Source organism: Argiope bruennichi, chromosome 4 (genome assembly GCF_947563725.1).
Source record: "Argiope bruennichi chromosome 4, qqArgBrue1.1, whole genome shotgun sequence".
In the NCBI taxonomy this organism is placed as follows: Eukaryota; Metazoa; Arthropoda; class Arachnida; order Araneae; family Araneidae; genus Argiope; species Argiope bruennichi.
In genome coordinates, this window is record NC_079154.1 from 61357882 (window position 1) to 61369895 (window position 12014).

The 12014-nt window shown below is 32.9% G+C and overlaps 1 protein-coding gene across 3 annotated transcripts in view; it reads right to left on the minus strand.

Annotated features, from left to right (window-relative positions):
- LOC129965690 (sushi, von Willebrand factor type A, EGF and pentraxin domain-containing protein 1-like) overlaps positions 1 to 12014 on the minus strand; it is a 64710-nt gene that overhangs the window by 33733 nt on the left and 18963 nt on the right. For all 3 annotated transcript variants that reach the window (XR_008784230.1, XM_056079796.1, XM_056079797.1), the window contains 3 exons: positions 10053 to 10262; positions 3997 to 4167; positions 2191 to 2385 (listed from right to left, as the gene is read on the minus strand). Coding sequence is in view for 2 of the 3 variants with exons in the window: in XM_056079796.1 (XP_055935771.1) it covers positions 2191 to 2385; positions 3997 to 4167; positions 10053 to 10262 (576 nt within the window). In the remaining variant the exon portion in view is untranslated. The remainder of the gene's footprint in view (positions 1 to 2190; positions 2386 to 3996; positions 4168 to 10052; positions 10263 to 12014) is intronic.

Below are 12014 nucleotides of genomic sequence, written 5' to 3' on the forward strand. Positions count from 1 at the left end.
GAGACATGTTAGAAATTTTTTTTATTTACTTTTAAACTTAAGAAATTAAACAATTGATTTTGACTACAAGCCTCACCGAGACGAGTGGGCGAGCGTTCTGAGCAAAAGAAATGAATAGCTTTTTAGAAGTATCGCGCGTGTCAATACCCGGATGATGGGCAGCGCGCCAGTTACGTCGCACACAGCCTCAACGGAGCCTGTAGCTTACAGATTTGTATTGATATATGATTTATGATAAACATTCATTACAAAGTCAGTGACGAAGGGAACGAAACTTTTATTGAGTCTCATTGACGAAAAGGCAATTGGTTCCCATTTATCATTGCACAATTGCTATTGCTCAGATATAGCAAGGCATCATAGGCATAGATAGGCATAGGCATAGGCATAGATAGGCATCAGATATAGCAATTGGAAATGTGCACATTGCACATTTCCAATTGCTATATCTGATGCATCTGACCAAAGACTTCGATCTCCTAATTACTCACTGGCGAGAAGACTTCGGATTTCTTGAGATTTCGATTCTCCACATCTTTTTATTACCTCCGATTTCAGTTGCTGCTATGAATCCTCTTCATCTGGATAAATTATGATATCACGAACAATAGACGAAACTTCACGTGGAATATACACAGCACAGTAGTTGAATTTGCTTTCACTTGCAGTTATCGGCTTTGGCACTGCTGATTCAAATGTAGCATCCCCCATAAAAACAATCTGTGGGTTAGCTGAATTAAGTTGAAGTATCTTCCCTGCAGATATTTTATCTACGTCTGTTTGAAAACGGAAGATATCAAATAACGGATTATAAAATTTTTAACTTCCGCAGGTCACTATATCGTAATTAGGGTTGCGCGTAGTTGTGGTTGACTCCAATTATTGCGACATGTTAAAAAAGTAATTTTATTTACTTTTAAACTTAAGAAATTAAGCAATTGATTTTGACTACAAGCTTCACTGAGGCGAGTATTCTGAAGATAAAGGAGATAATACCTTTGTTGAAGCATCGTGCATGTCAATACCCGGATGATGGGCAGAGCGCCAGTTACATCACACACTGCCATGACGGAGCCTGTAGTTTAGAGATTCATATTGATATATGATTTATGATAGACATTCACAACACTACTAATTAGTTGAATTGAAAAGAGGAATATATTCTAAATCGTAGAAAAAAATATGGAAAGTTGATTTTAGTTGGTTCTACAGTCACGAAGAAGACTACAATATTACTTCTACACAAAAGTCAAAATTTCACACATGGCGCTTTTGGCGTGTATTATAACGGATGTTTGGTTACTGGAAAAATATCATTTGAATTTGGTTGAACCTTTAAAGTTTCAAAAAGGACTAATCTTATTTTATTGTTGCAATTCGAAAAGTCCCCTTTTAACCTATTTTTTTCATACTGAACCAAATTAGGTTTTCTAAAACTAAATTTATTTGATCATAAAAGCTTAATTTTTCATACTAAAATTAAGAAAATCGCATCGCACTTTCTCTTGATGAATGCATATTTCTAGACTTATATAAATTCTTCTGATTTTTGGATGATTTCTGATTTGATTCAATGATTTTCAAATACCCCAGTAGTAGCACACATTTCAAGTACAATACCAAACGATATTAAACAATATTCGAAATATTGTACTTTGAATAATATAGTATAATATCACACAATATTGTGCAGCATTCTTTGCTACCTGGGTATAACCTGGCTCCCCTCTAATATGCCCTTGGTTATTCTAATCTCTGTAAGTGAATAGTGTCAAGCTAACTAATGGAACACACATTTCAAGTACAATACCAAACGATATTAAACAATATTCGAAATATTGTACTTTGAATAATATAGTATAATATCACAGAATATTGTGCAACATTCTTTGCTACCTGGGTATAACCTGGCTCCCCTCTAATCTGCCCTTGGTTATTCTAATCTCTGTAAGTGAATAGTGTCAAGCTAACTAATGGAACACACATTTCAAGTACAATACCAAACGATATTAAACAATATTCGAAATATTGTACTTTGAATAATATAGTATAATATCACAGAATATTGTGCAACATTCTTTGCTACCTGGGTATAACCTGGCTCCCCTCTAATCTGCCCTTGGTTATACCAATCTCTGTAAGTGAAGAATACTTAATAGTGTCAAGCTAACTAATGGATGGAATTTTTACCTACGCATTCTTCAAACTCATTCTCCCAACCGGTTTCCTCTTCGCACATTATAAAATTCGTGGATCCGCTGTAGCGGTAGCCGGGCTGGCAAACAATTTCCACCTCGTCGTAAGGGAGGTAGTAGTCACCCTTTTTGTCACCAACGATATCCCCATGGGGAATGGTTGGAGGAAGTCCACAATGGTCTCCGTCAGCTAAAATAATTAGATTTATTTCCAGATTATTTTATTGTTTCATTACACAAGTTTCACAAATATCTCAGACTCGCTTACTTTCAATAAACATAACAAAAAATAGAATGCTTCTAAAATGTTCTGTAGGGATGTAAAGACGAAGTGCACAAACAGGCTGATTTTGATATTGTTTAAACGCTGGAGAAAAATGAGTTATTTTTATAAAAAAAAATATGAGTTCAAGAAATATTCTAAACAGAAAATTGGCAGAATTGATGTCGACATTATCAAATATGTCAAGTATTTGAAATATCCTTTCCTGTAGCAACTAATATTTCATCGTAAAACATTCGCAAATCATGCTTTCAATATATGCATAAAAGAAATCTATAGGTGCCAAATCTGGCTATTTTAGTGCTCGAAGAACATCTCTATTTATTCTTCGGCTTCTAGAATAACAACAAAAATTTCAGCAGATGCATGATGCATGTCATTTATTGGAGTAGACAAAAGGCTTAATCTTACAAAATAGGTGCACATCATGTAATCAAAATATGAATAAATAATGTTTCCTGATGGGCATGCATTTTTTTTGTCATTTGGACGATCATGTATCCATAAATGACAAAAATACAAGTGTTTTTTTATTTTATTCAAAAGATAATAGTTGAATGATAACAGAACTATATTTAAATCATTTAACCATTATCATTCAAGTGACAAGCTAAAGAAGCAAAACATGAACGAATCAAGTGACATTGTAGAGAATGCACGGTCCTACAGTGTGTTATGTGAGTTAAAATATGAATGGAGAAATGTTCTAGCCTGTGATTTCTTGACTATGAATTACAGCTTATTACAGTCTTAGCTTAAACATGAGACGTTATTAGTGATTCTACTAGCGCAAATGCCCATTCATACATAGACGCACGCATACATATGCATACACAAATTCCATTTTAAATAAGCTTCTTTCTATCTATGATACCTGCCTTTATTTTTTTGACTCTATTCTTAAGCAGCGTTCACACAAGACGAACTATTGCACGCGGTGGAAGGCCACGCCTACCTCAGGAAGATCACGTGACTGCAATGAGACAATAGCGAATGATTGTCTCATGGAGACAACTATTTGTCATTGTCCCATTGGAATCATGTGGTCTTTTTGAAGTAGGCGTGGCCTTTCATTGCGAGCAATAGTTGGTCTCGTATGAAAGCAACTTTTGAACAATTTTTAAGACAGCTGGCACATCCATGATGATTCACTTTTAATTTACAGAATGTATTACATTTTCAATACTTTTACTGTCTAATGCTTTGGCAAACAGGGAATTTCGAAAACTTTTAGATAGAAGCCCTAGCTCATGAATAACTAAAGAATTATTAAAAATAGACAAATTGAAAAATTGACAAATTGAAAATAGACATTCCAGCATAACAAAGTATTTCACTTCACTTAATTTACTGCAAACGGATTGTTGTTAACTAGCCTTTGTCCATAAGCATCCATGTCTAGAGCAGAAATTATTGTCTATGAAATAGCAATAGGTTCTGGATTGCATAACTGTTTTTCTTTCAGTTAATTATTACAATTCATTTGTTACTATGATTTCATGTAATTTTTTTTCTTACGTTTGCAAAGAGGTCTCAGCGCACTCCAATTCCGACCCGGTAGGCATTCTATCTTGTTTCTCCCAACGAGTTCAAACCCATAGTTGCATGAAAATTCTAGGACAACCCCAATGAAACAGCAATTTTCACTTTTTGTTCCATCCGGTGAAACACCAGGATTCAGACAGCTTTCTTTTTAAAATAAAAAAAATTTAAAATATTGCAAAAAAAAAATGATCAAAAGATGAAATGACAAACACACATTATTCAAAAAATGAAATAAATTCCACCAGACAAGCTAGAAAGCAATAGTAGGTTCCTTATCATCTAACATAATAATTTCAAATCAATTTCAATCCTTAGGAAAAAAAATAATGAATTAGACAGTTTGTAATAGATCCATTAAAAAGTTATAAGAATAAACTAATCTGAATTAATAATAATTTGAATGAAAACTAAAAGCAATTTATCTATAAATTAAAGGCAAACGAACTTCTAATGGTCTCTAACTTCTAAAGGTCGACAAACCTTTGATGGATGGTGGGACAAATTTATACCACTATTCTGAATTTCAGTAATTAGTAAGAAAATTGTACTTTTCATGAGTAAACTCGTCTTAAATATATTTACCGATTTTTTTTTTGCAACAAACATTTTTTAAAGCCATTTTATATCACAACAAATAAAAAAAATAATTTCATGATCTAAAAAAAAAAAAGACTTGAATTTAAAATGTTTTTTAAGACATTCTTATTAATTTTAAATGTTACCGAAATTATTTTTTAAATATTAGAGGCATTCAAATGTTTTTTAAGATAATTGTTATAGTTAAGAAACAACCGGTTTTTTTTGAAAAAATAATAAATGAAGTGACACAAAAGTTGTCCTTCGAGGATTCTGAATAGTTACGATAACACTGAATCAATGACTTTCTGCCATTTGCTTTTTCTAGGAATTTATAGAGCTGCTACAAACCCTAATGGGACTGAGTTAATAAGAGAAGTAATATATGGATTCCAATAAAGGCTAAAAAATATTTAAGAATGTTTTTAATGCTCGAAAAGTGTATTAAAAACTTTTGAAACCTGAATGAAATGTTGCTTTATTAGGATCAAACTATGTTGATAATGCATAATACATAACAAACATAGCCCACTAATGAAACAAAAAATTCCAAACATACGTTGATGAACCAAAAAAAATCGCATGTGAACCTTTATAATAAGGTTCCATTGGCTACAATAATGTAGAGAGTTTAGAATCAAGGGTACGTGAAAATTAAGCAAGCCTTGTTTCTCAGAAGACATTGTCGAGGCCAGAACTTTTAGTTTGTGTCTTGCACAGTGTTCCAGAAAGTTCAATAGACGTGTTTGCAACATATACGCATTGATAAAGCTTCTTTTAATAATGGATCTATTATATGTTTTTCTATAACATTACCAAGATAAAAGAGCATATCATTTAGTAATGAGTCTTTACAACTTCTATATTCTGAGATGTATGATGGTGGTTTTTCAGAGGGAAAAAAGTCGATTGATAAAGAACAATTTAAGGAAGAAAATAATGCTAATTAGAATTAGATTAAAACTATTAAATGTAAATGTATTTATGTATTTTTACAAATAAAAAAGAACAAATGGAAGTTACGGAATGGGACAATGATAGAATATTAAATGAAAAAAAAAAAACATGTACAGTGGTGGCCAGAATTGTGGACACTTTTAAAAACCGTTATGTTTTCTAAGTTTGTATTCTTATAAAAAATGTAACATTTCACAAAATGCAAACTCTTACATTAATGCTGATTTCAATACAAAAAACAACATTTAAATATTAGCAATACAAAAAAGTTAATCTGAATAGCAAACACAGTGATGAAGTGGATTGTAATTTCTAACTTTTCTCACTAGTCACTGTTCTTGTTCTGGGAACAAATCAAATATTAATAACTGATATCCGAAGCTGACATCATGTTTGCAGTTGGAACAAGTCCTTATTGTGCTTTTTTCTACAGAAAAAAGACTGCTTTTTTATGTAATAAAATTGCAGGTCAGAAATTTTATTAAACTTTTTAATATATAGTAGGAATTTTTGTAAATATTTCTGATATTTAGTCAAGAAGCAATAAAATCAAATAAAATAATAGATTGGACACCTAGAAAAAGAACTAAGATTATTTTTTTACATGAATGTTGTCCTTCCTATGCTGAAATTGCAAGACAGGTGGGTGGTTCAATGACTACATCTAGAGTCCGAAAGTTTTGCTTCCGATATCAGGAGACAAATTCAATAAAAAATAAAGCAGGAAATGGCTTAAAAAGTTGCACCATATCTGTTGATGACAGAAGAATAAAAAGACCATGTCACCAAGATAGAAGAATGTCATCAGCGGCCATCAGAAGTCAATTGAATGATGCTGTCATCTATGTCAGTTGAAGAACAATCAGGAGAAGATTATTAGATGTTAGACTAAGAGGTAGAATTCAACAAAAAATCCTTATCTCAATTTACAACAACGTATGAAAAGACTACAGTGGGCAAGGGAAGGCATTAATTGCACAGATGATCAGTGGTGACAAGTTATACGGAAGGATGAAACACAGATATTGTTTTTCAGGAGTATTGGCGAAAATATGTAAGGCAGAATAGGCGAAGAGTTACATCCTGACTGCATTCAGGCAACTAGGAAGAACTCAGTTAGTATTATGATTTGGTCATGCATGTCAGCAGACGGTATTAGTCTCCTTCGTGTTGTCGTAGAGACATTAAATGCTGGAAAATACATTGATACTATTCTAGAGCCACAATTTACACCTTCCATCAGTGATCTCTTTCCCAATAACACATCATATATTTCTCAGCAGGATTCAGCTTCTTGTCACACAGTAAGAATATCGAATGAGTTGTTTAGTACAGAACAGAACGCCGTCTCATACCTCCGTATCCGTGACCATTCTGGTCACTGAACGGTTTGGTAGGCATGTTACGGGAATTTTATTTAATTAACAAAATATTTACAGTAGGAAAACGAAACAAAAATAACTATTTAAAAAATTTACAATTATATAAAAAATTATATTATGATGAGACCGTTTACATAATTTTTCAACTTAGAATTATAATTTGTAGTAATTAACTTAGAAATATAATGCATATTGAGAGATAAAATTTGTAAGAATATACATATAATCTGTGTTCACATTTTTTATGTTATAGTAGATCAAGATGCAGTTTAAAAAAAAACAGATGGAAAATGATTTGAGAAATGGAAATGTAGACAATCTCTGTTTGATTGAAATGTGTGACAGGAGACTGCAGTGCTTGTTTTTCCCCTTAGTCTTTTTTGGTATGAGACTTGATGTTGAGTGCTATGGAGGCGAGAATAGGTCTCTATTTCCACTTATAAATTTAATTATACTGTGTATTTTTTGCCTGGAAAGGAAGTTGCCGGCGACTCTTTTCAGCCATTCCTGTTCATGGCTTGGTGATGGTTTTTTCATATGCCAGGAGATTGTAAGGATGCATTCCGTAGCATAATGAAGTGCGGTGCCTATCCCACCACAACTGCACTGGTCACTCTCAGACAGGTTGAACCTTTTGAGGTAGGCAGGAAAAGGGCCGTGTTCTGAGAAGAAAATAATTTCCTCTCTGTTCCAGTTAGTGGGATTAAGGTTGACTGAGGGTAGGATATTAAAAATTTTTCTGCCTGTGACACCATTGCTCCAATATCCTTGCCATTCCTCAAGCATGTCTTTCCGGAGGAGGGCTTTTATATGTGGTTTTGGTATCTTTGTTTGCATATATAATTGCCCATTTTGCGTTGCGTCCTTTGCCAGTTGATCTGCTTTTTCGTTGCCTATATTGCCCGCATGTGCTTTAACCCATGAAATTTTTATTGTTGGTTTTGAAAGCAGGACACCAAAAATTTCTCTTGCTTTTTGGTTTGTGCTCTTTGGATTTGAAGATGCCATGATACTAGCTCTATTGTCAACATGTATTTTAAAAGTATTATTGTTTGAAAACTGGGATGTATATTTTACTGCTTCATGAAGTGCAGTGAGTTCAGCATGGAAAACGGTATTGTTCTCATTCAATTTTGCAGACCAGTGGTAGGACCAGGTATCATTGAACAGAACACAAAACGCAGCTCCAACTCCATGTTCTGTTTTTGAGCCATCTGTGAAGATATTGATATAATTTATTTGAGATAAATTTATTCCTTCATCTTCCAATGAAATTTGGTTGGGATTGAGATGCTGTGAAGGGTGAGTAGACCAACCAGATGCTTTCTTCTCTAGATCTTCTGGTTGTATCTCTGTTATATTATGAGGAAGTTGTTATCATGGCCAGGAAAAGACCTGGCCTCAAAATTATTGAGAACTTACGGCGCTGTTTGAAAACTCTTGTACATATGAAGAGTTCATCAAATAAAAGGGAATTAATTGAGACTGTAATTGTTTCTTGGCATCATGCAATAACGAAAGAAGAGTTTAAAACTCTCTTCAGCTCAATAATACATGAGTGCGAATCTGTAATAAAAAATAAAGGTTACCCTACTATGTATATAAGTACTGACAACTCGCTGCAGTCATCAGCATCTAATGTATCTCAATAAATATTGCCACTCAATTTTTTTTTGTATTGCAAGTATTTGAATTTTGCTTTTCGTATTGAATTGAGCATTAAATTCTCTTTAAAATTATATGTAAGAGTTTGAATTTCGTGAAACTTTACATTTTCTATAAGCATACAAAGTTAGAAAACATAACGATTTTCAAAAGTGTCCACAATTTTCGTCACCACTGTATATTATATACACTGATTTATAAAAATAAATAATATTTTTTTAAATAAAACAATCACGCACATTAAACGAAACTTACTTATAAATAAAAATAATCTATGTTTACTTTTCTCTTAAAAACAGAAGAAATCACGCAAAATTAAATTATGTCTTTTTCAAATAAATACATATATTGCATTACCTTGCATGAATTCCTTAAATATAAGATAAATCAAATGTCAAAAACGATGATTTTAAATTGAAAATACATAAAAAAGGGTTTTCGTTTGGATTTTGGTCTAAACATTCCACTTTGCTTTGCGATATATTGCCGGGTTTACACTCGGCCAGTTATAAGACGGCTAGTAGTCAGCACATGCGCAGAAAGATACTGATTTATGTTTGCCATAATTTCATAAGATAGATTCAAAAATTCCATACTTGGCTATAAATTGCCGTTTTGGCATCCCTGAATTTTTCTTTTAAACTGCATATCGTATTAAAATGATGGATGGATGGACACAAAGAAAATGGTAAAATAAAAAAAAAGTGTCAACATACCTAAATTTGGAAAACTATAAAAAAGAAATGGAAAATAAAATGGAAAAAAGCCCCACACGCTCGCAGCAGAAAAAAAGATGAGCAAAAAATGTAGGAATTAATCTGTGACAGGTAAACAATATTTTCACACACACAAAAAAACAACAACAACAAAAAATACCGCTATATTCTACAGGCACATGCGCAATAAAGAGAAAAAAAAATACAATACAGTGGTATATTATTGTCGCGTCGGGACAATTACTTGTTATAGACAGAACAGCATTTTTAAGTCTTTCTACGCATGCGCTGCCTACTTTTCAAGTGTAAACCCGGCATAAATCTTCCTCGTTATATGACAACAGACTTTAGAAATCATCATTTCGGATTTAAAAATATTTCTTCTCCATAGTATAGGGCTGTCTGTTTCTAATATCGGCGTTTGTAACACTTTGCAGCGAGAGGTAATGAAAGGTATATTTGTGTTCTTTATTGGTGAAAAAGGTTTGATAGTGATGTCGTCGTATTTAGACCTGAAAGCACTGAAGAGAAATAACATTATCCTGATCAAAATCGGTTAACGGGAACAAAATAATTGAATACTTATTCATAAGCTAATATTTTCATCAAAACTATTATTTTAGCCAAACTGTAATTATTTTTTGCATCCACAAGCGTGAGTTACATAAGAAAATCATCCATAACAAACAAACAAGAGAGTCTCTTTCTTTATTTACATATTTAATCACCTTACCAAGGCACCTCGGGGTTACTCCTTTCCATTCTGTTTTATTGATGCTCAAGTTGAAAATACAGGTCAGGACAGAATCTGTAGAATTTTGAAGCTGGTATCCACGATCGCAAGTGTAAGTTGCCGTGGCTCCAATAATTAAAGGGTTGATTGCTCTGCTGCGCAATTTATAGCTGGCGTTTGGAATACTTGGAGGATACTCACATTCCATTCCTTGAAAGTGGGAAAAGCGTCATTACACAAATTACTCAACAAAAAAATCAAGCTCTTAAATAAAAAATTTAGGAATTTCACGAAGATTTATGATTTATATCTAAAAATAAAATCTAAAGGAGCCTGAAATCTTCAGTCTCCGTAGCCGAGACCTTACCACCAGGCCTTAAAACACATCTTAAAGTTTATCAATTGGGAAATCAAGCGATTTTTCCAAGAAATTAATTAGAGAAATTTGTTAAATTTTAAGTTTATGTAAATTTTGATAATAATAAAATTCGACTAATCTCAAGAAGAAACAGTCTTTATGCTCAATGCTGATCGTATTTAAAACTTATAAAATACCCAGAAAACTCAAATTTGAAGAAAATGGTACTGTGAGTTCCTATGCCTATTAAAAGAAAAAAGAAGTTCTAAATAATATTCGGACGTATTAATCCATAACTGGATATGGAAGTCAAAATGACTCCGCGTTGTTCATTGCTATGATTATCACGTGGTATTTTGTCCTTGAATACAATCATCTCCTCAGTACCTTTTGTTCTTTCAGCAGTATGTTGGCAAAAGTCTAAGTATGAACACGGATGTATAACGAGTTATTCTTTCACAAAGTGCTTGTTGTTATTTATGGAGTCATTGACTCCATAAATAAACTCTGAAACTGCTTTTAATTTAAATAATGCAAAAAAAAAAAAAGAAATATTTTTAAAATATTATATTCTTCATTTTTGTTACTTAAATTCTAACAACTATTAAATTAGTATAATTCCGCGATATCTAACAAAGTAAATACGCATTACAAGATCGGTAAGGTTTTTCTTTTAACATTTTCCCAACATTTAATATTTCAACATTTAACATTTTTAAAATTAATTTAAAAAAATATTTTTGATAACTACATGACTTGGTGAATATATTGTGTTTCGAAAATAAATTCCAATGCTGTTTACAAAAGACAAAAAAAATAAATAAATAAATAATAAATTATATATATATATATATATATATATATAGTTACGAATCTGTAATGCTGCTTCCCAGCATAGTTGGTTCCATCATCAGAAAGACCGTTGTACAGTCATCTGTATTGGACGGAGTTCGGGTGTCGCGTCGATGGTCCCAGAGCTTGGCGACGAATTTGGTGACTTTGGCGCCAAAATAGATTATACCCGAAACATCGAAAATTTTCCCGATCCGTCCATTAGGAACCGAGATACGCCTCGAACGTTCCTGATTGGTTGAGAGGCTTCTAGCACGGCCTCCCGAGACTTATAAAAGGAGGCAGTCTGCAGAGTAGTAGTAGTCGGAATCGACGGGAGGAACGAGTCTTCCAGAGATTAGCAGAGCAGCGACGGAGTCAAGCTAGTGCTGAACTAAGCTGTGCGCTACTGTCTGCAGTAGAGTCTTGTTGTGTGCATGTCTCGGCCGAAGATAATTGTCTTCTTTACACTGTAGATAGTTGTCGTCTTTGTGCTGTCCTGTGTGTCTTCGTGTAAATAAACGTCGTTGTTTTATTTTCTACTGCCGCCTGCTGATTGAGCGTTCTCCACTATCCAAACGAACCCGGAAATTTCGTAACAATATATATATATATATATATATATATATATATATATATATATATATATATATATATTGGAGTCATTTTAACTTCAGATCTCTGGTTGAATGAAGGAATTCATGTCTCCAGTTATGGTTTAATAGTATAGCATTAATTTTCGTTCAAATGTATTGATCGACAAATGTGGTTAT